Source organism: Etheostoma spectabile, chromosome 7, assembly GCF_008692095.1.
Source record: "Etheostoma spectabile isolate EspeVRDwgs_2016 chromosome 7, UIUC_Espe_1.0, whole genome shotgun sequence".
Lineage (NCBI taxonomy): Eukaryota > Metazoa > Chordata > Actinopteri > Perciformes > Percidae > Etheostoma > Etheostoma spectabile.
This window is the reverse complement of record NC_045739.1, coordinates 31,278,350-31,304,714: the sequence shown is the minus strand read 5'-3', so window position 1 is coordinate 31,304,714 and position 26,365 is coordinate 31,278,350. Positions and strand designations below refer to the sequence as shown.

Sequence of the window (26,365 nt, the reverse complement as noted above, 5' to 3'; positions counted from 1 at the left end):
GTTTGTCTTCGTCCTCACTAGTTCTTGGCCGTCTGCTTGGTATGTCATCTTAAACTTCAGACCACTAGCCTTAGTTGGTATGTTTACATGTTGTTCCACATGCCTCAGTTTATTCATTTTTAAAATTTTAGCCCAACCACTAAGTTGCAGCGCATGGGGCCACCGTACTATACCATTGCTAAAGCTGCCAGTTTATGAATGCTTTTGTCATGAATGAAATGTTTGATATTTTGAACAAATTGCCTTCTCTGCAATCCAAGTTTGATGGTTAACAAATCAGATTTAATAGTTTTTATTTGAGAATCTGATATTTCATTTGGAGAGGCTGGCTAAAGATTTTACGATCCCATTGCCCATATTCCAAAAAAGACGATACTCCATCTAAGCTATATCTTTCATTTATTTAGTTAGCCAGTATCTTGGAAAAAGTTGGCGTAGAGATGTTTGCGCGTATCCAAAAACCTCATATCTTTTTGATAACGTATTAAGTAGCTGTGTTTTTCCTTATTGGGACTGCAGCCTTGCTAGCTGGTTGGTTTGTGTACAGTAAGAGCTGACCATGAGCCTTAAACAGCCAAGAGGCAGTAAACTGGGAAAAAACTGCAGTAACAAAAATCCTGATAGAGAAAATGGGCTTTATATATGTCCAAAGAATGCCTCTAAAACCAGAATATCCCATGTCTTAATAGGAAAAGGCCTTATTTGGAATTTTCTTCTCTAGTTAAGGACTAAGTCTTTGATTTTAAAGTACAAGATTTAAAAGTAGGATGTAAACACTGCACTGTATTCTGCTAAACTTGACATTGCTCATTGGTTAAGCAATTTGCTAAAATAACTTCCTAATTAGTGCACGCAAAAAACAGACAACTTTATGTTACAGGAATTTATTTCAAAACAACTTCACATTTATTTGGAATGACAATTTCAGTGGAATGCATTTAATTTGAAGCAATCATTTCTGGTTTAACTAGTGCTTTGTCCCTTTCAATATTCTTCTTCCTTACCCTCGAATGAACTTCAAACCAACAACCTGCCTATGTTGTCTTTGGCCCTTCCTGTCACATTAACTTCACATCTTCAGATTTATTTTTAAACAGCTAAACTGGAAATGAATAGTCAAAACATTTTTGGAACGTTTTTGCGGAATGAAATCAATTGTTTCCTTTCTGACCAGCACCTTTTAATATTCCTCTCCTTCCTCCTCTCCCTCACCCTCAATGGAGTCAACTCCAACCTCCTCATAATCCTTCTCCAGAGCTGCCATGTCCTCTCTGGCCTCAGAGAACTCTCCCTCCTCCATCCCCTCCCCCACATACCAGTGAACAAAGGCCCTCTTAGCGTACATCAGATCAAACTTGTGGTCAAGCCGAGCCCAGGCCTCTGCAATAGCAGTGGTGTTGCTCAGCATGCACACGGCCCTCTGGACCTTGGCCAGGTCTCCACCAGGAACTACAGTGGGGGGCTGGTAGTTGATGCCCACCTTGAAACCAGTGGGGCACCAGTCCACAAACTGGATGGAGCGCTTGGTTTTGATGGTGGCGATGGCCGCATTCACATCTTTGGGAACCACATCACCACGATACAGCAGGCAGCAGGCCATGTATTTGCCGTGGCGAGGGTCACATTTCACAAATTGATTTGCTGGTTCAAAGCAGGCAGTTGTGATTTCGGCCACTGTTATCTGCTCATGGTAAGCCTTCTCAGCAGAGATGACAGGGGCGTAGGTGGCCAGAGGGAAGTGGATACGGGGGTATGGCACCAAGTTGGTCTGGAACTCTGTCAGATCAACATTGAGGGCACCATCAAAACGAAGGGACGCAGTGACGGAGGACACAATCTGACTGATCAACCTGTTCAAGTTGGTGTAAGAAGGACGCTCGATATCGAGGTTCCTACGGCAGATATCGTAGATGGCCTCGTTGTCCACCATGAAAGAACAGTCAGAGTGCTCCAGGGTGGTGTGGGTGGTCAGGATTGCGTTGTAGGGCTCCACCACAGCCGTGGAGACTTGGGGAGCTGGGTAGACTGAAAACTCCAGCTTGGACTTCTTGCCGTAGTCAACAGACAGACGCTCCATCAGCAGGGAGGTGAAACCAGAGCCAGTGCCACCTCCGAAGCTGTGGAAGACCAGGAAGCCCTGAAGGCCGGTGCACTGGTCGGCCTGAGGACAGAGAGGGGGAGACAGTGAGATATAGTGATGTCATTTTATTAAAAAGTATGAACAGATTCCTCCTGAGATCAAGTTACCCACCAGTTTACGGATCCGGTCCAGCACCAGGTCGATGATCTCTTTGCCGATGGTGTAGTGTCCACGGGCGTAGTTGTTGGCAGCGTCCTCCTTGCCGGTGATCAGCTGCTCAGGGTGGAACAACTGGCGGTAGGTCCCAGTGCGCACCTCATCTGAAGAGACCAATTTGATCAGAAATCACTTAGTTTGCTGTAACTTTATTTTTAACCTGGACCCTATTCTACTATATTTTGTGTGTAAGTAACTGATATGAAGAACAATCTTTGAGACTGGTCCAGTATTGAGTGGAAACGCTGTAACAGGCAGCCGGGAATCTGAGTGCAACGTATGGGGCAAATGTGCATTGTCCATTACTGTCCACTGAAAGAGCTTATTGTCTCCGACAGGCTCAGATTGATTTTATTAGTGTTGGACAACATTATGGAAAGGATCCCTACAAAGAGACCATTAAAATCCTCTCTGGATCAGAAACGGCTCAGAGATCGCCAAACCCACCAGACTGCATTTAAATAAACAAGAGTGTAAAGAGCCAGCATATTTCCCCATGTAAATCAGTAGTTGTAAAAGTAGAAAGACCAAAATGACTTTCAAGTTCATTTTATCGTTGAATGAAATGTATTTTACAATATCTGTACTGTTTATTTACATTGAGTCTGGTGGGTTTAGTGATAGCATGTTGCAATGTTATGTTTAAAAAAAAAAAGGGATCTTAATTTTGACTAGAAAGGTCTATCTCTGTAGGGATCCTTTCCATAAGGTTGTCAGACACTTATCAATAATCTGAGCCTGTCAGAGGCAAAAATAGTTCTTTTGTGGACGTAAATTGAAGGTGCACAATTGCCCATTAACTTACATTGTGGCGTCTTTCGCTGACTGCAGCGGTCATGCTTAATACTGGACCAATGTTAAAGACTGTTTTTCCCATCAGTCACTTAGACTGCAAGTTGGAAAACAAACAAAACAACCTAAGTTACCCTTTAATGAAAAACCCAACTATGGCATCTGTATTTTTAATGAGTTTACCGATGACGGTGGGCTCCAGGTCGACAAAAACAGCCCTCGGGCTGTGTTTTCCAGCTCCGGTCTCACTGAAGAAGGTGGTGAAGGAATCATCTCCTCCACCGATGGTCTTGTCACTGGGCATCTGTCCGTCCGGCTGGATCCCATGTTCCAGGCAGTAAAGCTCCCAGCATGCATTGCCAATCTGGACACCAGCCTGACCAACGTGCACTGAGATACACTCACGCTGGAGGAAAACAGAAATTTTTAACATTTATAATTAAATATTGCCAGACATCTATACATTGCAACCATGTCTAATTCGATGCTTGAGATCATCACACCTAAAAAGCTAAGGTCCAAAGGGAGGAGGAAAAAAAGAAAAAAAAAGAACCCGATACCACATCATGACCAAGTCACCAGACACATGCTGCACATTTACAGTCTTGTTTATTCAGCCAAATAGCCAATTATCCATGCATAAAATTTGTCTCTCATATCAAAATATCTGCAGAGGGCTGGTCTGCCAACTCTCACACATTGATCGTGAGACTCTCACCACACCTCCATTTTCTCACACAGAGAAAATCTAAAATTTATAACAGATTTAGACAGACTTAACTACTTCTCATCTGGATACATGCGCTCCACAAATTAAGCATGTGCATATTAATGTTTACAATAAACAGCTGACAAATCGGAATCTTGTGTGGAAATAAACAACAATATGGACTAACAATATGATCCAAATGAAAGCTCAGCTGCAGCTGAAAACTGAAGAGAAATTCTTAAAAACATACAGTCTAGTCAAGTACGAGCTGATGACCACTTACTGTGTGGTGTTTTACTCAGTGTTATTAATGATGCATCATGTTTCAGATGTCCATCCTGTCTGAATCAGCGGCTGTACTACCTTCTCTGCACAGAGTCTCTTTACCTCCACAAGTCGATGGTTAGCAGCTGCTGCTCTGTGCGCAGCAGAGGAAACCGCGGGCGCCCTGTCAAGTGCGTTGGGAGTGTGCCTTTTGGGAAATTTCGTGGCCGGGCGCACATGGCACAGGGCAAGGGCGAGGGTGGGATCAGAAAGAACGGCCCTGAGGGAGTTTTACACAGAGTAACAAGTTTTAAGTGATCAGTTTTTCGTAGAGCTGTGTCAACTGATTTGAATGTGTCTGTCTCCACCACGCCTGTTAGTGTGCAGAATAAACTGGAGAATACTTAAGCACAGGGGCTTTAAAAAAAAACAGTCTGATGCTGGTGGCACAGAATGTAACCAGCGGATCTGCCATGCATAATTGTGGCTTCACATCATCATCATCATCATCATCATCACCTCTCCAGTTAAGAGACTGCAGATGGAACAGATATCTGCTCCCTTCAGATGGCTGAAAAGAGAGTCAGTGGAAAGGAAATTGCATCTAAATTTATAACTTTGCATCCCTGGTGGAGGGACAAAAGTCTACCAAAACCAGAGAGCTGTGGTCATATTTCACATACATGGAGCTTTTAAAACCAGTAGTACAACAGATTAAGTGTCTGATTCAATAAATGTATTGCAAAAATGGAGTTGCAGCTTGACCTTTAAAATAGGCAGTAAAGCAGAGGAATGAGACAAGACAGCTTTGTGTCCCCTAACTGGGTCAATGCACGGTGTTCTATGGAAGCCCATTCCCACCAATGTGATGAAAAAAATGTATCCTGCAAGTCATTATAATGGCAAACTCAAATAATGACTTAGTATTTCAAAATAATAAGAAACCTTCTCAAAATAACAACAAAATATCCAAAAAAAAGCATGACTCCTTAAAAATAATGACTTAGTTTCCTTAAATCAATAACTTTGTATCTGAAAATAATACTTGGCATCGCATAGTGTTGACTTGGCATCTCAAAATCATGGTTAGTATCTCAAAATAATGACATTTCAAGATAATGACTTGGCATATCAAAAATAGTGACTTGGCATCTCAAAATAGTGACTTGGCATCTTAAAATAATGACATGGCATCTCAAAATACTGATTTAATCTCTCAAAATAATGACTTGGCATATCAAAATAATGACTAAGCATCTCAAAATAGTGACTTGGCATATCAAAATAGTGACTTGGCATCTCAAAATAGTGACTTAGCATATCAAAATAGTGACTTGGCATCTTAAAATAATGATTTAATCTCTCAAAATAATGACTTGGCATATCAAAATAATGACTAAGCATCTCAAAATAATGACTCAGTATCTCAAAATAATGACTCAGTATCTCAAAATAATGACTCAGTATCTCAAAATAATGACTCAGTATCTCAAAATAATGACTCAGTATCTCAAAATTATGACTCTGTAGCTCAAAAGTATGACTTGACACCTCAAAAGAATGAGAAACCTAAAAATAATGACTTTGTATCTCAAAATAATATGATAGCATCTCAAAATGTTTAAAAAAAATAAAATAAATACCAAGTAAAATCTAAGAACGTTTCGCAATATTTTGTGAACGTTTCTTACTTTTCTGACATAATTCTTTGTTTTGAGGAACCAAGTCATTATTATGGGAAAGCTCCTCATCATAATGATGCAGGATTTTTTCCCCCCCATCACGTTGGCGGAAACGGGCTTCCATACTGCACAGCCTGAAAGCTGTTACCGTTAAATACGACCGGTATATAAGATCCAGGCTCTACTTTATCCATTAAAAAGATAACACCAACAACGTTAACTAGCTACACTTGCTAATAAAAGCCACAGGAAAAACGTAACATCGCCATAAAACGTCAACTGCTCTTCACATTATATTTTGAGACATTGTTCGTGTGACTGTGGGCTGTGAGCCTGGTTAAATTAAAAAGACAAACGTCCCGTTATTCCATACTCACCATGTTTCCTGACGCTGTTTCTAAGGGGCTTGAAATAAGAAGAGAGACCGGTTATACTCTCACTACTGCGCTTCTAGGAGTGCTGTGTGAGACGCTAGCGCGGCTTTTAGGCGGGGCCTTTTATACTCGCCTCACAAGCGAGTAAGAGAAACTGAATCCGATTGGTCGAGGGTCACAAGAGTCATGAGAGCCCCTTTCCTATTGGTTGAACGAAAAACATTGATGTTCACTGCAGGTGCACGGTTACTGCAGAAATCAAAATGGCGAGACTGCGCAACTTGCAAGTCATCCAGTATCTTGTCACGTGGGTTTCACTCAGCCCTGCCTTTTGAGGACACCCGTGGAGACCATAGACAGTTAAAGAAATGGACCAACAGATCCCGTTATTCTGGACCATAGACAGTTAAGGAAATGGACCAACAGATCCCATCGTTCTGGACCATAGACAGTTAAAGAAATGGACCAACAGATCCGTTATCTGGACCATAGACAGTTAAAGAATGGACCAACAGATCCCATCGTTCTGGACCATAACAGTTAAGAATGGACCAACAGATCCCGTTATTCTGGACCATAGACAGTTAAAGAAATGGACCAACAGATCCCATCGTTCTGGACCATAGACAGTTAAAGAAATGGACCAACAGATCCCGTTATTCTGGACCATAGACAGTTAAAGAAATGGACCAACAGATCCCATCGTTCTGGACCATAGACAGTTAAAGAAATGGACCAACAGATCCCGTTGTTCTGGACCATAGACAGTTAAAGAAATCGACCAACAGATCCCGTTGTTCTGGACCATAGACAGTTAAAGAAATGGACCAAAGGATTGGGTCCCTCTTTTAGAAAGACATTTTCACCATCCCATATGTAACCCATTACTAGGGAAGGTTCATTCTTAAATGTCCAGAGACCATGTCTCCAAGATGTTTACCCTATATAAACCTTGAGATGTCTGTTTCAAACTTCTCCAACGGTGCTAACCAGAAAAACATTACTGGTAAAGACTGAGAAATGATATTGCAGCATGGTGGCCCAATGGTTAGCACTGTGGCCTCACAGCAGGAAGGTTCTGGGTTGGTATGCAAGTCGTTCGGGGCCCTCCTGTGGGGAGTTTGTATGCTCTGGGTGCTCCGGTTTCCCCCACCTTTAAAAACGTGGATTAGGATCTCCAGTTAGTGCACTGACTCAGGTTGGTCCCCAGGCGCTGGAAATGGCTGCCCACTGCTCCCTTGAGGGATGGGTTGAATGCAGGGAATGAATTTCCCTACACGTATGTGTAGGTGACAATAAAGTACAATTACCTTTGCCGTTTATTGATATGAATTGCACTTTCTGTAGATCGTGAAACCACCATATACTTGTTTTGGAGCTGTCCTTGTAGACCCACTTGTTATTTTAACATGTCTGCTCATTTTTTAATGATTGTACAAAGATATGTTCTTTGGTTTTTATGATGTCCTTATTTCAAAAGAAAAACAGTATTATATTAGACATATTTTTATTATCTTAGCACAATTTCACATTCACAAAAGTTAATTCTGCAACAAAAAAATCTTTATTTAGAGCTTATTGGAATTAAACTGCTAAAGTCTTTTTTTCATGATATACTTTATTTACCATTTATAACCCCAATATGTCTATTGTTGTTTGTCATTGCACTTGTTTTGCAATAAAGAACAGGTGAAAAAAAAATCCAGCTGCAGTCCGTTTCTGACCTGGTTTGACCTTTTCTTCTCATCCAACATTACCACCAGAGGTCTCCTTTAGGCTCATGGTAAATAGTTTTTGTTTATTTATATTTTAATCACTTCCCTTTAACACAAACTGTGTTAAAGTTCATCTCGCTCATCATAAATTGCAGACAATTAAACTAATCTAAATTAAGTGAAATTATACCAAACTGAATCCCTGGTAGCCAAATATGTTTTAATGAGAAACTTGACAAAAACACACTAGAGTCCCTCAGTTCCTCCATATTCATTATTTCAATTTTTTCTATTAATCTTCATTCAGAGTCTTGCATCTATCCTGTTTTATGGCACAACATGAAAACTTCCATCATAAAGGCTTTTTATCACATGTCATTTAGTTAAGTTGGGCTCAACTTCACAAGAAAAGCTAATGTGAATTAAAACTGCACTGGGTTAGGGTTAGTCATTAACACATTGAAATATCATCTAATGAAGGAGCGCTTCAGTCAATTTGATTGCACAAATTTGCACAAGGCTATGTAACCATGTTGTTTCATATTAACAAGGGTGTAAGGCAGCTATTTGGCTCTCTATATCTGAACTTAATGTCAGAAAAAAATTTCATTTCATAAATCACAGAGGAATGGCTTAGGGCTACACATGGAAAAGGAGGCAAAAAAGCCAAATAGGATACTGCAAAGTGAAGAAGGGAACACCAATAGGTCAAATGACAAGTCCCCACAGATGTGTGAGATAAGGTGCAGTATGAAAAACAGTACACAAAGGCTTGTAATTTTTTTCATATTTATTTACAGTTTGTAAACCATATTTTACATCTACAGTGATACATTTAGAAGTCAAACACAAGGTTACAAATCTCAAAACTAATGCAATATGTTTTGCTCCTGTTTATTGTTCAGGAATGACACTTTTAAGATTAAGTTATTATTAAGTATGCCCTACTCCTCTCCTTCCTCCTCTCCCTCACCCTCAATAGAGTCGACTCCAACCTCCTCATAATCCTTCTCCAGAGCTGCCATGTCCTCTCTGGCCTCAGAGAACTCTCCCTCCTCCATCCCCTCCCCCACATACCAGTGAACAAAGGCCCTCTTAGCGTACATCAGATCAAACTTGTGGTCAAGCCGAGCCCAGGCCTCTGCAATAGCAGTGGTGTTGCTCAGCATGCACACGGCCCTCTGGACCTTGGCCAGGTCTCCACCAGGAACTACAGTGGGGGGCTGGTAGTTGATGCCCACCTTGAAACCAGTGGGGCACCAGTCCACAAACTGGATGGAGCGCTTGGTTTTGATGGTGGCAATGGCAGCATTCACATCTTTGGGAACCACATCACCACGATACAGCAGGCAGCAGGCCATGTATTTGCCGTGGCGAGGGTCACATTTAACCATCTGATTGGCTGGTTCAAAACAGGCGTTGGTGATTTCTGCCACCGTTAATTGCTCATGGTAAGCCTTCTCAGCAGAGATGACAGGGGCATAGGTGGCCAGAGGGAAGTGGATACGGGGGTATGGCACCAAATTGGTCTGGAACTCTGTCAGATCAACATTGAGGGCTCCATCAAAACGAAGGGACGCAGTGATGGAGGACACAATCTGACTGATCAACCTGTTGAGGTTGGTGTAAGAAGGACGCTCGATATCGAGGTTCCTACGGCAGATATCGTAGATGGCCTCATTGTCCACCATGAAGGCACAGTCAGAGTGCTCCAGGGTGGTGTGGGTGGTCAGGATGGAGTTGTAGGGCTCCACCACAGCCGTGGAGACCTGGGGAGCTGGGTAGATGGAGAACTCCAGCTTGGACTTCTTGCCGTAGTCGACAGACAGACGCTCCATCAGCAGGGAGGTGAAACCAGAGCCGGTGCCACCTCCGAAGCTGTGGAAGACCAGGAAGCCCTGAAGGCCGGTGCACTGGTCGGCCTGAGGACAGAGAGGGGGACACAGTGAGATACAATTATGTATTTTAAATTTAGAGCAAAGTTATATGAAGTTACCCACCAGTTTACGGATCCGGTCCAGCACTATGTCGATGATCTCTTTGCCGATGGTGTAGTGTCCACGGGCGTAGTTGTTGGCAGCATCCTCCTTGCCGGTGATCAGCTGCTCAGGGTGGAACAGCTGGCGGTAGGTCCCAGTGCGCACCTCATCTGAAGAGACAAAAACAGATGTTGAATCAGTTGTTGTCTCCAATTTACACTTTAGTTTCCCTAGAGAAATGTTCAGCCAGAGGTGATGAAGCTTACCGATGACGGTGGGCTCCAGGTCGACAAAAACAGCTCTGGGGACGTGTTTTCCAGCTCCGGTCTCACTGAAGAAGGTGTTGAAGGAATCATCTCCTCCTCCGAGAGTCTTGTCACTGGGCATCTGTCCGTCCGGCTGGATCCCATGTTCCAGGCAGTAAAGCTCCCAGCATGCATTGCCGATCTGGACACCAGCCTGACCAACGTGGATGGAGATGCACTCACGCTGGGATGCAGAGACAGAAGATTTGGATTACAGATTTGATTAAATCTCAAGCCTCGTACTCCTGAAGAGCTGAAGAGCTAAACTCAAATACATTTTGATAAAGAGTTTTTCAGATGCAAAGATGCCCTAACTACAAAATGGCAGACTGCTTAAATTCATTCTCCCCATCCTGCATGAAAAGCCCTTACTATTATTTTCTATGATAGCATGTCCGTCTGAGGTTGAGTCTATCATTTAGGAGAACATTTTCTACTTCTCTCTGCTGCCACAGAAGACTATTGCATGCAGAATAATTGAGAGAGAGGATAATCTAGGTCAGACATGTTGCATGCGCTGTCTCTTTAAAAAGCCCCCTTACCATCCTCCACAGGGAATATGAGTCCGTAAACAGTTATTTTATTCTGTAGATATCATATCTGAATGATGAATAATTTAACATAAAATCATCTTTTGAACAAGGTGCACACATAAAAATGCATTAGCAACAACATTAGTGTGAAACTAGTCAAGCTGATTTAAGGGTAATGTTGGGATAAGATAAGGCTTGCAGTTCATGGATACACTAGGCTATATTTCTATTAAACAATGCATTTAACAACATTTTGATTTGTCTAACAGAAGCTATATTGACAATTAAACAATATCCAGCCATGATGCACCGCAGTAAAGAGAACATAGGGGGACGTCAGAGAAACATATGAGCAACCTCATTAACTCCCCTTCTCTTATAGTCTCCATCAATAACCCTGGAAATAAGATATATAAAATGGTACTCACCATGATGGCTCCTCGATATTATGCAATTAATAAGACAAGCCGGAGGAGTGATCGTGTGTGAGGGGGTGCAGTGTGTGAAGCTGATCTGCTGGTGCACCACATTCAGATAGGCTGCTCTGCCTCGAGAGGTGAACAGGTGAACTACGCACAAAAAATAAAAACTCCTCCTCATTGTGTCGCAGTGTTTCACCTCCAAAGTATGGAGGCAAAAGAGTCCCGAGAGCAGTCGCAGCTTGGAAAATACACTGCACAAATAAAAACAATGTGATTTGTGTCTGTGCCTCCAACTTCTAACTCGTTTATAATAATTTGTCCATCAATTTTGATGGAAATGTATTTGTTAATCTCAACAGATTGTGAGAATTTGTAGCCTGTGGGTAGCTTGGACGTACAATGGGCAATATTTTGTTTTTCCTAGGATGTGTCAGGTGCGGTGCAGGGAATGGTGGACCCAAATAAAGAGTGACGGGAATGTAGAGTTTGTGGATTTAATCAAAATAATAATAAAATTCATGCAACAAAAAGTGTCCTGAACAGCAGGCAAAATCCAAAACACGGGAACTGACAGAAACCCAAAAAAGGAATAACCAGGATACAAAGACAACAGGGCATATTAAGGAAAATGGAGGTTGTATGTAGTCTTTGTATGGTTTTGGCAGGCTGAAATGTTTAATTAGCGCTGCTCAAACCCGTCGGCGAGCTCTGCCGACATTAGTGTCTTTTAGTAGGCTCAGTTGTAAAACTCTTAAAGCATGTGGAGTCACATGAAAGAAGAATATTAAAGGAATCCATGGTACTAAGCACGTCCTGCTAGATAACGTTAACATTGCTTCAATAGTTAAAGTTACAAGGCTGAAAGGGCCAAATCAATAATGAATAATTTAGTTCCGTTTTTGGTGTCCAATGAACAAAGTCTGATTTAAAATTTGGCAAATTTGGTTTTTCTTTTCACCGTTTGAAGAAAGACATTACAGGATTCTTTACATTAGTTGATTTGAATATCACCACGCAGCAGGCTGAGGGTGTTTTTCTGTTTGCTAGCAGACAAAAATGACAAGAAAGAAACCTTCACGCACAGTCCACGGAGAGCAGAGAGTTGTTATTCCCTCCGGTGGGGGCGGGACTCAGGCTGCATCTCATTTCTCTATCTTACCCCTACCCCTTACCCTTACCCCTTACCCCTTCCCCTTACCCCTTCCCCTAGGTTTTGCACGTTCACGCGAGACTAAGGGCTGTCCCAATACTCATTTTGACCTAGGGCTAGGGTAGACGAAGGGCGGACAAAGGGGTAAATGGCCCTTGGAACCGAGTGAGGACGCGAGCTCACTTGAAACCGAGTGTTTAAACATAGTGTGCAACAAGCAACGATGGCTGCCGCATCGATCAGAGAGACCAATAAATGTGAGTATTTTTGGCTTAAATAATTGATTTAAAAATGATGACAGTCTTGTTTTGTGCTAACTGCTAACGTTAAGTTACATTAATGATTTGAGCACCAGTCCAGCACTTCTTTACCCTAAATTGACTGTATACATGTCTACAGTTTTAACCATTAGCAGAGAATTTGGTTTGATATCCAGATTTGCTTTGGAGACATCGCTGTACAGTGATGGCCAAATGAAGCTTCGTGAACCAGTGTTTTTATTTTCTGAGCCCACTAGATGGCGCTCTCTGCTCAAAAAAAGGTTGAGAATACACTGAATCGCAACGCCTTAGGCCTTTCTCTTAAAACCAAGAGCGCCATCTAGTGGGCTCAGAAAATAAAGACACTGGTTCACTAAGCTTCATTTGGCCATCACTAGCGCTCTGTCTCTATCCTAGAAAGAAGAAAAATAAAATCTCCTCCTGGAGAGCACTTGGACCTCTTCGCAGGATACAAATCCACACAAAGCATTTGAGATTTAAAAATGTATTTACAATGAAAAATGCTTTGTTGATGTTCAAATGATGGTATACAGGTTTCAAACCAAGACGCATACAGCCAATCATGTGTGTTTTAACACAACATCATACCCATCAACACATCTTCAGTCCTCCTGCCTCAGGTGCAGCAGGCCCGTCTTGTTGTTCTGGTTCTGGGCGTGAAACAGTTACTGCGGCAGAATGAGTAGGAGATTTTTTTTTTTTTTTTTTTTGCATTTCAGCTGTTCTCCTCACGAGGCAGAGTATGTGAGTGTGGTGCATCAGTAGAGCAGCCTCAGACACTGCACCCCCTCAGACAGGAACACTCCTCCGACTTGTCTCATTACATTGCATAATACTGACAAGCCATCATGGTGAGTACCATTTTATATATCTTATTTCCAGGGTTATTGATGGAGACTATAAGAGAAGGGGAGTTAATGAGGTTGCTCATATGTTTCTCTGACGTCACCCTATGTTCCCTTTACTGCGGTGCATCATGGCTGGATATTGTTTAATTGTCAATATAGCTTCTGTTAGACAAATCAAAATGTTATTAAATGAATTGTTTAATAGAAATATAGCCTAGTGTATCCATGAACTGCAAGCCTTATCTTATCCCAACATTACCCTTAAATCAGCTTGACTAGTTTCACACTAATGTTGTTGCTAATGTATTTTTATGTGTGCACCTTGTTCAAAAGATGATTTTATGTTAAATTATTCATCATTCAGATTTGATATCTACAGTATAAAATTTCTCTGTTTACAGAAAATTTATGGAAATTAATAGTTGACTCATATATTCCCTGTGGTGGATGTGAATGGGGCTTTTTAAAGAGACAGCGCATGCAACATGTCTGACCTAGATTATCCTCTCTCTCAATTATTCTGCATGCAATAGTCTTCTGTGGCAGCAGAGAGAAGTAGAAAATGTTCTCCTAAATGATAGACTCAACCTCAGACGACATGCTATCATAGAAAATAATAGTAAGGACTTTTCATGCAGGAAGGGGAGAATGAATTTAAGCAGTCTGCCATTTTGTAGTTAGGGCATCTTTGCATCTGACAAACTCTTTATCAAAATGTATTTGAGTTTAGCTCCTCAGCTCTTCAGGAGTACGAGGCTTGAGATTTAATCAAATCTGTAATCCAAATCTTCTGTCTCTGCATCCCAGCGTGAGTGCATCTCCATCCATGTTGGTCAGGCTGGTGTCCAGATCGGCAATGCATGCTGGGAGCTTTACTGCCTGGAACATGGGATCCAGCCGGACGGACAGATGCCCAGTGACAAGACTCTCGGAGGAGGAGATGATTCCTTCAACACCTTCTTCAGTGAGACCGGAGCTGGAAAACACGTCCCCAGAGCTGTTTTTGTCGACCTGGAGCCCACCGTCATCGGTAAGCTTCATCACCTCTGGCTGAACATTTCTCTAGGGAAACTAAAGTGTAAATTGGAGACAACAACTGATTCAACATCTGTTTTTGTCTCTTCAGATGAGGTGCGCACTGGGACCTACCGCCAGCTGTTCCACCCTGAGCAGCTGATCACCGGCAAGGAGGATGCTGCCAACAACTACGCCCGTGGACACTACACCATCGGCAAAGAGATCATCGACCTGGTGCTGGATCGGATCCGTAAACTGGTGGGTAACTTGATCTCAGGAGGGATTCATTCCTTAATTTTAACCCTCAGAAATGGTCAAAAATGACCTGCCACTGTGTTTAATGTGAAAAAACTCCCTAAATTATCTTTTTGTCAACATTGAGGCAGTTAAATTTAAGGTTGGCACTATCGTTGTGGGGACCTGTCATTGACATAATGCATTCCCTAGCCCCTTACCCTGACCTTAACCATCACAACTACATGCCTATCCTCAACCCTTACCCTGACCTTAAGCATAACCTAATTCTAAACTTAATCCTAAAATCAAGTCTTAACCCTCAAACAGCCCTTTAAAGTTGTGGGGTCCAGCATTTGGCCCACAAAGCTGTCTGGGCCTCACAAGTATACTGGACTCCTGGTTTTTTAACCCCACGGATATAGTATGACACACGCACACACACACACACACACACACACACACACACACACACACACACACACACACACACACACACACACACACACACACAAAAACACACACACACACACACACATTTAACCATTAATCTATGTCCACATTAGGCAAAATGGTACAGGGACAGAAATAATACAGATGCAGTACAATACATACATACGCAAACCCATGGACCAGTGGCATGCAGCAGCTCTTCATAATATCAATTAATAAGCACAATTAAGTTCATAAAGGTATAAGTAACAACGTCTCCGCCATATGTGGCGGCTGCCAAGAAAAGCTGAGATGGCACAGTCCTTTGCAAGCTGTTCAACCCTCTTTTTGGCCATGATTCCAATTAATTGCAGCCCTCTTACAATCAACCTATGTGTGTGTCCTAGGCTATTGAATATGAACATGAATAGTATATACCCATAGCCTAGCTCTGAGAGGGTGTTTAGGGGTGGTTGGTTTTTAACTACCTTGGTGTAGAAAGCCTCCTCCATGCTGGGATCAAAGGTGCAGGCTACCTCCAAAATGTCCACTTCACTGGACTCCTTATGGATAATAACAACATCTGGCGAATTGGCAACCAGGTGTAAGAAAGTACCAGGGTTACTACTGCAGTGCTGAAACATGGATGGTTTTACCTGAGAATGTGTGTACATTCTTACTGAAGGTGTAAAATGGTTTGATATGTCTTTCCCTATGAGGTCTACTATTCTGTCATGACATGCTGAGTTTACAGGTCCTTAGACGAGGCTGGTCTTTGAGATGCAAAGATACAAAAGTACTGGGCCTATTTCGTGATAGAAAATATTGTTTACCACGTGCATATGCAGTAACTTAAAAAAGAAAATCACCACTCTAGTATAGAAAAGGAGTAAGACTGCTGTGTTGTGATAAAAACAAATTGTTTCTCCACTGAATAAATGAAGTCTTTCTGCACTGTAAAGAGTGAAAACTCAGATATTCACACATCCTGGGATTAATTACAGGTTGTTTCTCCATCCATAAAGGTTTTGGCATTCAAAACACAATTATGTTGCCGTATTTTAGGGATTAGGGAAAGGCAGGTAACGTTTGACTCGGATGACAAGGGTATTATACAGATTGTGACTACATAAGGGTTAAATTAAATGACATCACTGTATCTAACTGTCTCCTCCTCTCTGTCCTCAGGCCGACCAGTGCACCGGCCTTCAGGGCTTCCTGGTCTTCCACAGCTTCGGAGGTGGCACCGGCTCTGGTTTCACCTCCCTGCTGATGGAGCGTCTGTCTGTCGACTACGGCAAGAAGTCCAAGCTGGAGTTCTCCATCTACCCAGCTCCCCAGGTCTCCACGGCTGTGGTGGAGCCCTACAACTCCATCCTGACCACCCACACCACCCTGGAGCACTCTGACTGTGCCTTCATGGTGGACAATGAGGCCATCTACGATATCTGCCGTAGGAACCTCGATATCGAGCGTCCTTCTTACACCAACCTCAACAGGTTGATCAGTCAGATTGTGTCCTCCATCACTGCGTCCCTTCGTTTTGATGGAGCCCTCAATGTTGATCTGACCGAGTTCCAGACCAACTTGGTGCCATACCCCCGTATCCACTTCCCTCTGGCCACCTACGCCCCTGTCATATCTGCTGCAAAAGCTTACCATGAGCAATTAACGGTGGCAGAAATCACCAACGCCTGCTTTGAACCAGCCAACCAGTTGGTGAAATGTGACCCTCGCCACGGCAAATACATGGCCTGCTGCCTGCTGTATCGTGGTGATGTGGTTCCCAAAGATGTGAATGCTGCCATCGCCAGCATCAAAACCAAGCGCTCCATCCAGTTTGTGGACTGGTGCCCCACTGGTTTCAAGGTGGGCATCAACTACCAGCCCCCCACTGTAGTTCCTGGTGGAGACCTGGCCAAGGTCCAGAGGGCCGTGTGCATGCTGAGCAACACCACTGCTATTGCAGAGGCCTGGGCTCGGCTTGACCACAAGTTTGATCTGATGTACGCTAAGAGGGCCTTTGTTCACTGGTATGTGGGGGAGGGGATGGAGGAGGGAGAGTTCTCTGAGGCCAGAGAGGACATGGCAGCTCTGGAGAAGGATTATGAGGAGGTTGGAGTCGACTCCATTGAGGGTGAGGGAGAGGAGGAAGGAGAGGAGTAGGGCATACTACATAAATTAATCTAACTCAAACGTGTAAGTCCTGAAAAAATATACAGGACACAATATACTGTATTTGTTTTAGATGTGTAAACTTGTGTTTAAGTTCTGAATATTACAAACATGCAAATCCAAGGCGACTTCCACGCAATGGGGCACCATAGGGAGCAAGAACACTTCAACACTCATGGTAATTTCACTGTAGTTGTAAAAAGTTATTTAAATGGTTTATAAACTGTAAATAAATCTGGACAAATGATAGGCCTTTGTGTACTGTTTTTCATACTGCACCTTATCTCACACATCTTCTTCTGTGACACATGAAATTAAATTTTTCTGACATGCATTCAAATTATAGAGAGCTAAATAACCTTGTGTTAATACAAAGTAACATAATTACACAGCTTTGTACAATTTTGTGCTACACAATTTAGACCGAAGCATTCCTTTGTTAAATGACAATCAAGTGTGTACATCTTTATTATTATTATAATTAGGATTGGCTATCACAAATTGTCACAATCTTGATAGTATATTGGATTTAATATCCAAGAAATTAATTTGGTGTCTGATGGTTTTACTTTCCATTATATCATCATCCTGGTGTACAGTATTGAAGTTATTCACCCTCAAATCCTGACTGATATGTTTTTAATCAATTTACCATGTCCCTATGTATAGTACATCTCTATACCTGCACTTTAAAATACATGCAAAATATCTATTTAACATGACCAAAAAAGAGGCTGCATGATTTAGTGCATGATGTGCAAAAAATGTTTAGGGACATGCAAAGAGTGTAGATATACTGTATAGTGGGCATGAAGGTTAATGCAGAGTGTGGTGACTAGGGGGTTAGAGGGTGGGGGACTGGGTTAAGAGTTAATCTCAGTTTTAGCGGATACACTTAACTTTTCTTATATTCCTACTCCGTTTTTGTCTTCTCAGTTCAATATGGTATTTGTAGGGTTTACCTCAGCAAAGATGTTTTCGTTTGCTGAAAATCTGGTTTCGTTCAGATATGTGTATGAAACCATTCTGGATCCATAGTCTTGTCAACATTGTCAACCTTGAACATACAACTGCACAACTCAATAAGACGTGACCAGCAGCGACTGTACAAGCTTGGAACTCTGTCTCATCTGGATAATCTCTTGGGCCAGGGACATGTTTTTTGTTGCTTTATGTGTTGTCTTACCAATGTTTCTTATCTCTTACTTTTTATTTGCTCAATTCAACATAGTCACATACAGTACATCACATATCAGATTTCAGATGGTGGAGCATTGTCTTTGGCAGGTTGAACTTCTTCAGCTGCTGCAGGAAGTACAGCCTTTTGCTTTTTTCTTGACGTCCCGTGGAAGTGGAAGGAGTCACCCAGGGTGATGATAGGGGCGGGTGGGGCCAAACACCACAACCATCTCCACTGTCTTCAGAGGGTGAAGCTTCATGTTGTTCTGACTGCACCCTGTTGCCAGATGGTCAGTCTCCCACCTGTAGGTGGACTTATCCCCACCAGAGATGAGCCCAGTTAGGGTGGGGTTGTCTGCAAACTGCAGGAGCATGATGGACTGGTGAGTGGAGGTGCAGCTGTTACTGTACAGGGAGAAGAAACTGGAGCAAGTATATACTAGAGTTTTTTTACATTTAGTTCAATTTAGAGGTAGCCTATATTGTGTATCTGTGACTTGGTTGCTATAGTTACCCATGGAGATTTAAAAAAAAGTATTTTAATCAACCATTGCCATCAGGCATCATATGAGCAGAGCCAAATCTAAAAAACTGAACACATCCCAAGATTGAACCTCTCCCCATCTAGTCAATTACTAACCCTAACTCGCATGATTTCATATCCATCTGAATAGTATCTCATACTTTGAAAATCACAAGATGTTATTCACCCATTGTTAGCCCTTGGTTATTATAGGCCACTCACGTAAAAGTAGCAAATTATGTTGAATAATATATTAGAAGTTTAATCTTGGGATGTGTCAAAGTTTTTTGGGCTTTGCTCACATGATGCCTGATGGAAATAGATTGGATAAAGTACTTTTTAAATTTCCATGAATTAACAGCAAGTCAAATGCACAATGTATAACTATAAACTGAATTAAATGTGATGATTATCAGAACTGAGGATCCAAATGCAGACGACAGGAAGGCAGGAGAGCGTCTGACCAGGCTTTATTACACAAAAAGGGATTCAGGGGTCTCCAGAAAACAAAGTACACAAAATCCATTGGTCCAAAAACAACAGAGACAAAAATCCAAAAAAGGCCTACTGGGAAACGGGAAAACTAACTTCAGGGAAGAGTCCAAAATGCAAAGTAAAAACAGATGAACGGGGAACACACACAGCAACAAACGAAAGGATCTGACAAGAGACGAAGGGAACACAGAGGTTAAATACAGGGGGTCATGAGCAGACAAGCAACAGGTGATACATTGGGTGAGTCCCATCAGGGCGGGGTCGACAATCACAGAGGAGGGAAAACACAAGGCAGGTTGTAAAACTAGACAGGACGAGACCCAGACTATCACAATAACACAGGAAACAGAGCATACAGGTACTCAAGGGAAACACAACACAAGACCAGGGAGGAAACTAGGGAAACACAAGCACGAGGAGACAAGACAGAACCAAAAAAACAGAGAAGAAGAAACAGAAAACAAAGCAAAGTACCAAATACCACATAGGACCACATGCATAACAACATCCCAACAAACACTAAATGAATGAAAAAAATGATTGGAAATGTGTCAAATATGGTGCATTGGGTAAGTCTAGCTGCAGACTGGTTTATTGTAATTATATAGATGAGGATTGTCAGGGGTCTCAGACTGGGGGGGGGGGACAAGGGGACTAAGTACCCACAATAATACGCTAGAATGAATAGCTATGGATGGAGGGATGGGCCCATAGAAAATACCCGTCCTACAGGGCCCAGAATTTTGTGCTATGCCCCTGAGGATTGTATATGGAATATGTTATCAGTGAATCAATATCCTGCAGATACAGAGAAGTACACTGCTGAGGTTCCCTGCCTACATGGTCAAAAAAAAAAAAAAAAGGATTTGAGGGTGAATAAATTCAACAGTTACCATATGCACTAGCCTACATATGCACACTTGCAATAAATCGGCTGTTTATTTACAGTACCTATTATTTACACATACATTTGCTATCTGAAAAAATTCTATTTATAGTAATATCCACCTGTATATTATATTTATATACAGTACCAATTGTTTGCACATACATTTGCAATTCCGTACTTAAACTGCAATACTTTAATGCACTTTAATTCGGATAGCTTCTGTCCAAACTTTATTTGTACTACCTTAAATCATTGTTATACTGCTCGTTTTAGCCTTATTATATATATATATATATTTGTACAAATTCTGTCTATATAATAGCCATCTATATATATATTCATAGTACATATTCACCAGTAAACTCTGTTATAGTAACAACCATCTGCATATTATGTTCATTGTACATATCTGTAAAAATTCTATTTATAGTAATATCCACCTGTATATTATATTCAGTACATATCCAGCTGTAAATTTTGTTCACAGTACTTGTTATCTATATAGTATATTCATAGGACAAATCTATCTGTAAACTTCTGTTTATAATAGTATTCATTTCTATATTTATGCAGTACATATCCATGTCCGGGACTTATGGAACCAGTGTATATCCTGCACCTGCTGCTATTGCCCTTCTGGTTAGACCTACCTGTACCTGTACCTGTGTAATGACAATAAAGATGAATCTAATCTAATGCTCAGATTTACAGGGAATGAAGCAATATTTTAATGTTAAGAACCTTAAAACAAAGGAATAGCAGATTTGTTCCCATTTGTTATAAATCCTTACATTCCTGCTTTTGCTCCAGCCTTTTTTTCTTAATAAATGGGGACCTCTGGTGGTTTCATATACTGTAAAACTGAGGAGAGAGAGAGGAGAAGAGAGAGAGAGAGAGAGAGAGAGAGAGAGGAGAGAGAGAGAGAGAGGAGAGAGAGAGAGAGACGAGAGGAGAGGACATAGTGGAGGAAAATAACCCACCAGGTGTCAAAGAAAATTCTTGGATATCAAATAAAACCTGTAAAACTGGGCTATTAGCAATATTTTCCTCTTCCAATCAAAACGTTGGCCGTTAATTTAGCCCCGCATCTTTCATAACTCATAAACCCTTTCAACACAGGTGGTACAACATTAAGCAACACATCCGTTTTCTTAACCCTCATGTTGTCTTACCGCCGACCTGGTCATTTTAGTATATCGGAGTCAAAATTTAAAATGAAAAACCTTTTAATCAAGGTTATGGTCGTCTTTTTCGACCCTTTTTGTGGCTTTCCTCCGATGATTTTGTCACTTTTTCCAAATCATGTTGACTTTTTCTAAGCCTTTTGAAATTTTCTTGGGTTTTTCCACAAAGTTTTAAAGCTTTTTTGTATATGTGCCATTTTTGGTCCTTTTTTCAACATCCTTTCACATTTTTGGAACTTTATTTGACATGTGTTCCCATTTTGTTCATATTTACACATTTATCACTTTTGACATTTTCGCTCTTTTTTTTTTTAAAGTTCTTTTACCAATTGTTTTTTCTCCAAATGCTATAAAATTGACTTGATTGAAGAAAAAAAATATCCAATGAAAGTAGTGAACTGATTATTAATTTAACTTGTGAAGAGCGTTGTTGGGAACCAGCCACCTTCCTTTTTTAGACAATTTGTTTGAAAGATACATCATTTCTGATATGGAAACTGGTTGGAATAAGGTCAAATTTGGCCTAAAGACAACAGGAGGGTAAATACATCAATAAATACATCAATAAAAAAAATAATAAAAAATAATGAAAATAAATAGCCTAGATATTTAAAAACGAAAGACAAGCACTTAACTGCCAAAGTGTTTGTGAAACAACAGCTGACTGTTTAATTCCTGCAAACAAGCAGCACAAAGCCCACTCTGAGAGATAAAATGGATCCCTCTCTATCTGTAAAATGATGCCACCTTTTTTTAGGTGTGGTCGGATATCTGCTCATAATCTGACGGAAAACAATTGTGAAATATAAAGTCTACTTGTGCTACATTCAAGGGATTAAAGAACACAACAGAATGTCACACAAATGGGCTATTTAAGGTACAATCCTGCCGCCGGACCGAATAATCTAGAGAATGAATGAACCCCAGTCCGCAGTTAGACAGAGCTAGCATCTTTGCTAGCACCGTTGACTGGCCGGCTAGCAGCTACGCACACCGCCTACGCATGATCTCAACGAGGATTACCTCCCATTTTCCCGCAGAGCTCGTGGCGCATTTGACTTTTTCCTTTTAACCAATAGGAAGCGGACTCACGTGACTTCCGACCAATAGGATTCAGCAGCACTTTTCCGCCGGGTAAGAGAGTATAAAAAGCCCCGCCTAGAAGCAAACGTCAGTTACTTCTTACACTGGACTCATAAAGGCCTACGTGTGAGAGCTAACTTTGCCTTTTTCTTCTGCTTAATCCTCATACAGACCCAACAGCTTCAATAATCATGGTGAGTATGGAAATAGTGTTTCTTTACTTAAAAAGTGTTTCGTTTATTTACCTAAATTGAACAATGTGAATGTGCGTCACCACGCGGCAACCTAGTTAACAAACTTATTTTAACTAGGAAACAGCAACCGTCTACATGTCAAAAAAACTATTACGGCGTAGGACGGTTACCAATTCGTCGTCGTCATTAGGCCGTTTTAACTCTAATGTTGGTAAATTAGCTAGCTCAGGGTACCTCGACAGGCCACTGTCCAAGTTGAGTCGTGCTGCCAGTTTCCGGTGGTGGCTCTCCTGTTAGCACATTGACCCAGTTTAGCGTTCGGTCAGCGGGCTTTTCAGCCCGAAACCCTCCCCCTTTTACCGCCGGTTTGAAGCGGCTGGGCCTGTATGAATCTGAAACCACGGGCGTCTCAAACCAAACCAGTTCACTAAAAGCCTAATGGGGATTTTACATGACTCATTAAGGCATAACGTTACTTTTTGTATTAACATCTGGAACTAGAGCTGTGTAGGTTTTTTTTTTTTTTTTTTCTTGTTAAAGGGGAACTACGCCTTTTTTTTTCTTTGCTTAATTTTTTTTATAGAAAAAATAATGTATGCATACACTATATTGCCATGGTCTAAGACGGTTGAGAAATATTATTAGTACGCTTACTACGCTCACAAATTTAAGTGCTATAAATCAAATGTTACGTAATAAGCTAGGAACTGCTCCATGGACAATCGATTGGGAAAGACGTTATAGATAACCTAGTTACGTTTACACAATATTAACTTATACCGCGCAAAAACGGTACTCTTACTAAGTGGTTTACATGGCTTTTGAGAATCAACATTCAGAATATTAAAACGGAATATGCTTTTTATTTGACCCGTATCAAATTCAAAATATTGTTATATAGTGGACTGTTAGTGTGCTTGTATGCATTCTCAGGGGAATATCTGAGCGTAGGAACAATTTATCTATTTGTATGGTACAGGGAACATTACACTAGAATAAAGCTCATTTGGGTAAAATCAGTTTTGCCTTTACTCTCCATTGAGCAGCTCCAGACTGTATACTCAATGGCTTAAGTTTGAGCCTTCTCTTGTTTCTGGCTTTAAAGGGGTAAATGACTCATCAGGTGATTTGTCATGTTTCATCTCTTTACAAAAGAGCCTATTAGTAATTTAACGCTTGCATTAGCTCTAGTGCATGCTTGAACATGTGGTGACTGCATTTCTTTTCTTAAAACTGAAACAAGAATCAGCAAAACTAGTCTATTTAAAAAGAGCCTGACTTTTTTTTCTTCTTTCCACAGCGTGAGTGTATCTCAGTGCACGTTGGTCAGGCTGGTGTCCAGATCGGCAATGCATGCTGGGAGCTTTACTGCCTGGAACATGGGATCCAGCCGGACGGACAGATGCCCAGTGACAAGACTCGTGGAGGAGGAGATGATTCCTTCAACACCTTCTTCAGTGAGACCGGAGCTGGAAAACACGTCCCCAGAGCTGTTTTTGTCGACCTGGAGCCCACCGTCATCGGTAAGCTTCATCACCTCTGGCTACTTTTTTTAATTTTTAAACCACTGTCTGTCAAACTCTCCTATAATTTATGCCTATTCCTTTCAGATGAGGTGCGCACTGGGACCTACCGCCAGCTGTTCCACCCTGAGCAGCTGATCACCGGCAAGGAGGACGCTGCCAACAACTACGCCCGTGGACACTACACCATCGGCAAAGAGATCATTGATGTGGTGCTGGACCGGATCCGTAAACTGGTGGGTGTATTCAGAATAGAAGTTAGTTTTATGTTTTGCTCTAGAATATTGCATTAAATGGATCGGGTTTATTGCCAGATCAGGTTTCCACATACAAGGAATTCCCCTTGGTATTTTGGTTCATAACAAACATGCAACAAATGAGAGAACCGGAAATTCAAGAATCGTAATGTGAAATGTTAACAAATATATATATGGGGAAAAGATAAGCTGTAGTGTTTTGAAATGAGAGGCTGGCCTTCAGAAGTTCACAGTATTATGTGCAGTGGAGATGATCCATTAACAGTCTCCCCCTCTCTGTCCTCAGGCCGACCAGTGCACCGGCCTTCAGGGCTTCCTGGTCTTCCACAGCTTCGGAGGTGGCACCGGCTCTGGTTTCACCTCCCTGCTGATGGAGCGTTTGTCTGTCGACTACGGCAAGAAGTCCAAGCTGGAGTTCTCGGTCTACCCAGCTCCCCAGGTGTCCACTGCTGTGGTGGAGCCCTACAACTCCATCCTGTGCACCCACACCACCCTGGAGCACTCTGACTGTGCCTTCATGGTGGACAACGAGGCCATCTACGATATCTGCCGTAGGAACCTCGATATCGAGCGTCCTTCTTACACCAACCTCAACAGGTTGATCAGTCAGATTGTGTCCTCCATCACTGCGTCCCTTCGTTTTGATGGAGCCCTCAATGTTGATCTGACAGAGTTCCAGACCAATTTGGTGCCATACCCCCGTATCCACTTCCCTCTGGCCACCTATGCCCCTGTTGTCTCTGCTGAGAAGGCTTACCATGAGCAGATAACAGTTTCTCAGATCACCAACGCCTGCTTCGAACCAGCCAACCAGTTGGTGAAATGTGACCCTCGCCACGGCAAATACATGGCCTGCTGCCTGCTGTATCGTGGTGATGTGGTGCCCAAAGATGTGAATGCTGCCATTGCCAGCATCAAAACGAAGCGCTCCATCCAGTTTGTGGACTGGTGCCCCACTGGTTTCAAGGTGGGCATCAACTACCAGCCCCCCACTGTAGTTCCTGGTGGAGACCTGGCCAAGGTCCAGAGGGCCGTGTGCATGCTGAGCAACACCACTGCTATTGCAGAGGCCTGGGCTCGGCTTGACCACAAGTTTGATCTGATGTACGCTAAGAGGGCCTTTGTTCACTGGTATGTGGGGGAGGGGATGGAGGAGGGAGAGTTCTCTGAGGCCAGAGAGGACATGGCAGCTCTGGAGAAGGATTATGAGGAGGTTGGCGCTGATAGTGTGGGAGATGAGGATGATGAAGGAGAAGAGTATTAATTAGGCAATACATTCCCTCTTATTGCTCTCTGATCGGTGCCTTTTTATTGTCAAAAAATAAAGTGTTATCGACAAGTTATTGATTGTTCTCTTTTAATACACTCACTGTCAAAAGTTGATGTTACAAGTCTGTATAAAATGGGTTATATATTCATCTGATGGGCACTGATTTGAAAAGTTTTTCACTTGAGACACTTGGGGGCAGTGGTGTTCAACCAAACTGACAATGGCAAACTACTGCAAATTTTGAAATTGTTGCAGGTAAAAACTACTAAATTACTTTTACCGCATCAGATGTCTTACACTGGTAGACAGGTGGTGGTTTAAAATACTTAGTTCTGCTGTTGCCAGACTGGGTAACAAACTAGACTTCAAAAATCATGGCAAAATGGAACTTATAGCAAATTGGTAGAAGCAGCAAAAATACACAATCACAAGTGATGTAAAAGTTTTATTTTCAGCTTTGTGGTTCTGAATGGGTTTGGCTACAATCAAATTCATTTCTTCCCTTTCAAGTTCAGCATTGTTAAATTTCATAAAATGCTCAGTTAAACCAAAATGGCTTC

At 41.9% G+C, this 26,365-nt stretch overlaps 2 protein-coding genes across 9 annotated transcripts in view; one reads left to right on the top strand and one right to left on the bottom strand.

Annotated features, from left to right (window-relative positions):
* The window catches only part of LOC116693287 (tubulin alpha-1B chain), a 36,751-nt gene that overhangs the window by 5,905 nt on the left and 4,481 nt on the right, over nucleotides 1-26,365 (top strand). Inside the window, exons 1-5 of one of the 5 annotated variants that reach the window (XM_032522175.1) lie at nucleotides 13,167-13,353; nucleotides 14,158-14,380; nucleotides 14,477-14,625; nucleotides 16,222-17,148; nucleotides 25,749-25,876. In XM_032522175.1, the coding sequence (XP_032378066.1) occupies nucleotides 13,351-13,353; nucleotides 14,158-14,380; nucleotides 14,477-14,625; nucleotides 16,222-17,148; nucleotides 25,749-25,799 (1,353 nt within the window). In that variant the 5' untranslated portion in view covers nucleotides 13,167-13,350 and the 3' untranslated portion in view covers nucleotides 25,800-25,876. Of the gene's footprint in view, nucleotides 1-13,165; nucleotides 13,354-14,157; nucleotides 14,381-14,476; nucleotides 14,626-16,221; nucleotides 17,458-22,581; nucleotides 22,756-24,055; nucleotides 24,279-24,365; nucleotides 24,515-24,821; nucleotides 25,877-26,365 lie in introns of those variants that run through there. The other 4 variants (XM_032522172.1, XM_032522176.1, XM_032522173.1 and 1 more) reach the window with 4 other exon arrangements.
* Nucleotides 873-11,333, bottom strand: LOC116693285 (tubulin alpha-1B chain). 4 transcript variants are annotated; one of them, XM_032522168.1, is made up of 5 exons: nucleotides 11,078-11,333; nucleotides 10,078-10,300; nucleotides 9,833-9,981; nucleotides 8,806-9,754; nucleotides 873-1,212 (listed from the first exon to the last, which is right to left on the bottom strand). In XM_032522168.1, exons 1-5 carry the CDS (start codon nucleotides 11,078-11,080, stop codon nucleotides 1,181-1,183), a joined length of 1,356 nt encoding a protein of 451 aa, XP_032378059.1. In that variant the 5' UTR covers nucleotides 11,081-11,333; the 3' UTR covers nucleotides 873-1,180. The 4 variants fall into 4 exon arrangements, with proteins under 4 accessions (XP_032378059.1, XP_032378061.1, XP_032378060.1 ...); XM_032522170.1 differs by lacking the exons at nucleotides 8,806-9,754; nucleotides 9,833-9,981; nucleotides 10,078-10,300; nucleotides 11,078-11,333 and adding exons at nucleotides 2,252-2,400; nucleotides 3,272-3,494; nucleotides 4,185-4,341; nucleotides 6,121-6,341 and having other exon boundaries at nucleotides 873-2,161; XM_032522169.1 differs by lacking the exons at nucleotides 8,806-9,754; nucleotides 9,833-9,981; nucleotides 10,078-10,300; nucleotides 11,078-11,333 and adding exons at nucleotides 2,252-2,400; nucleotides 3,272-3,494; nucleotides 6,121-6,383 and having other exon boundaries at nucleotides 873-2,161.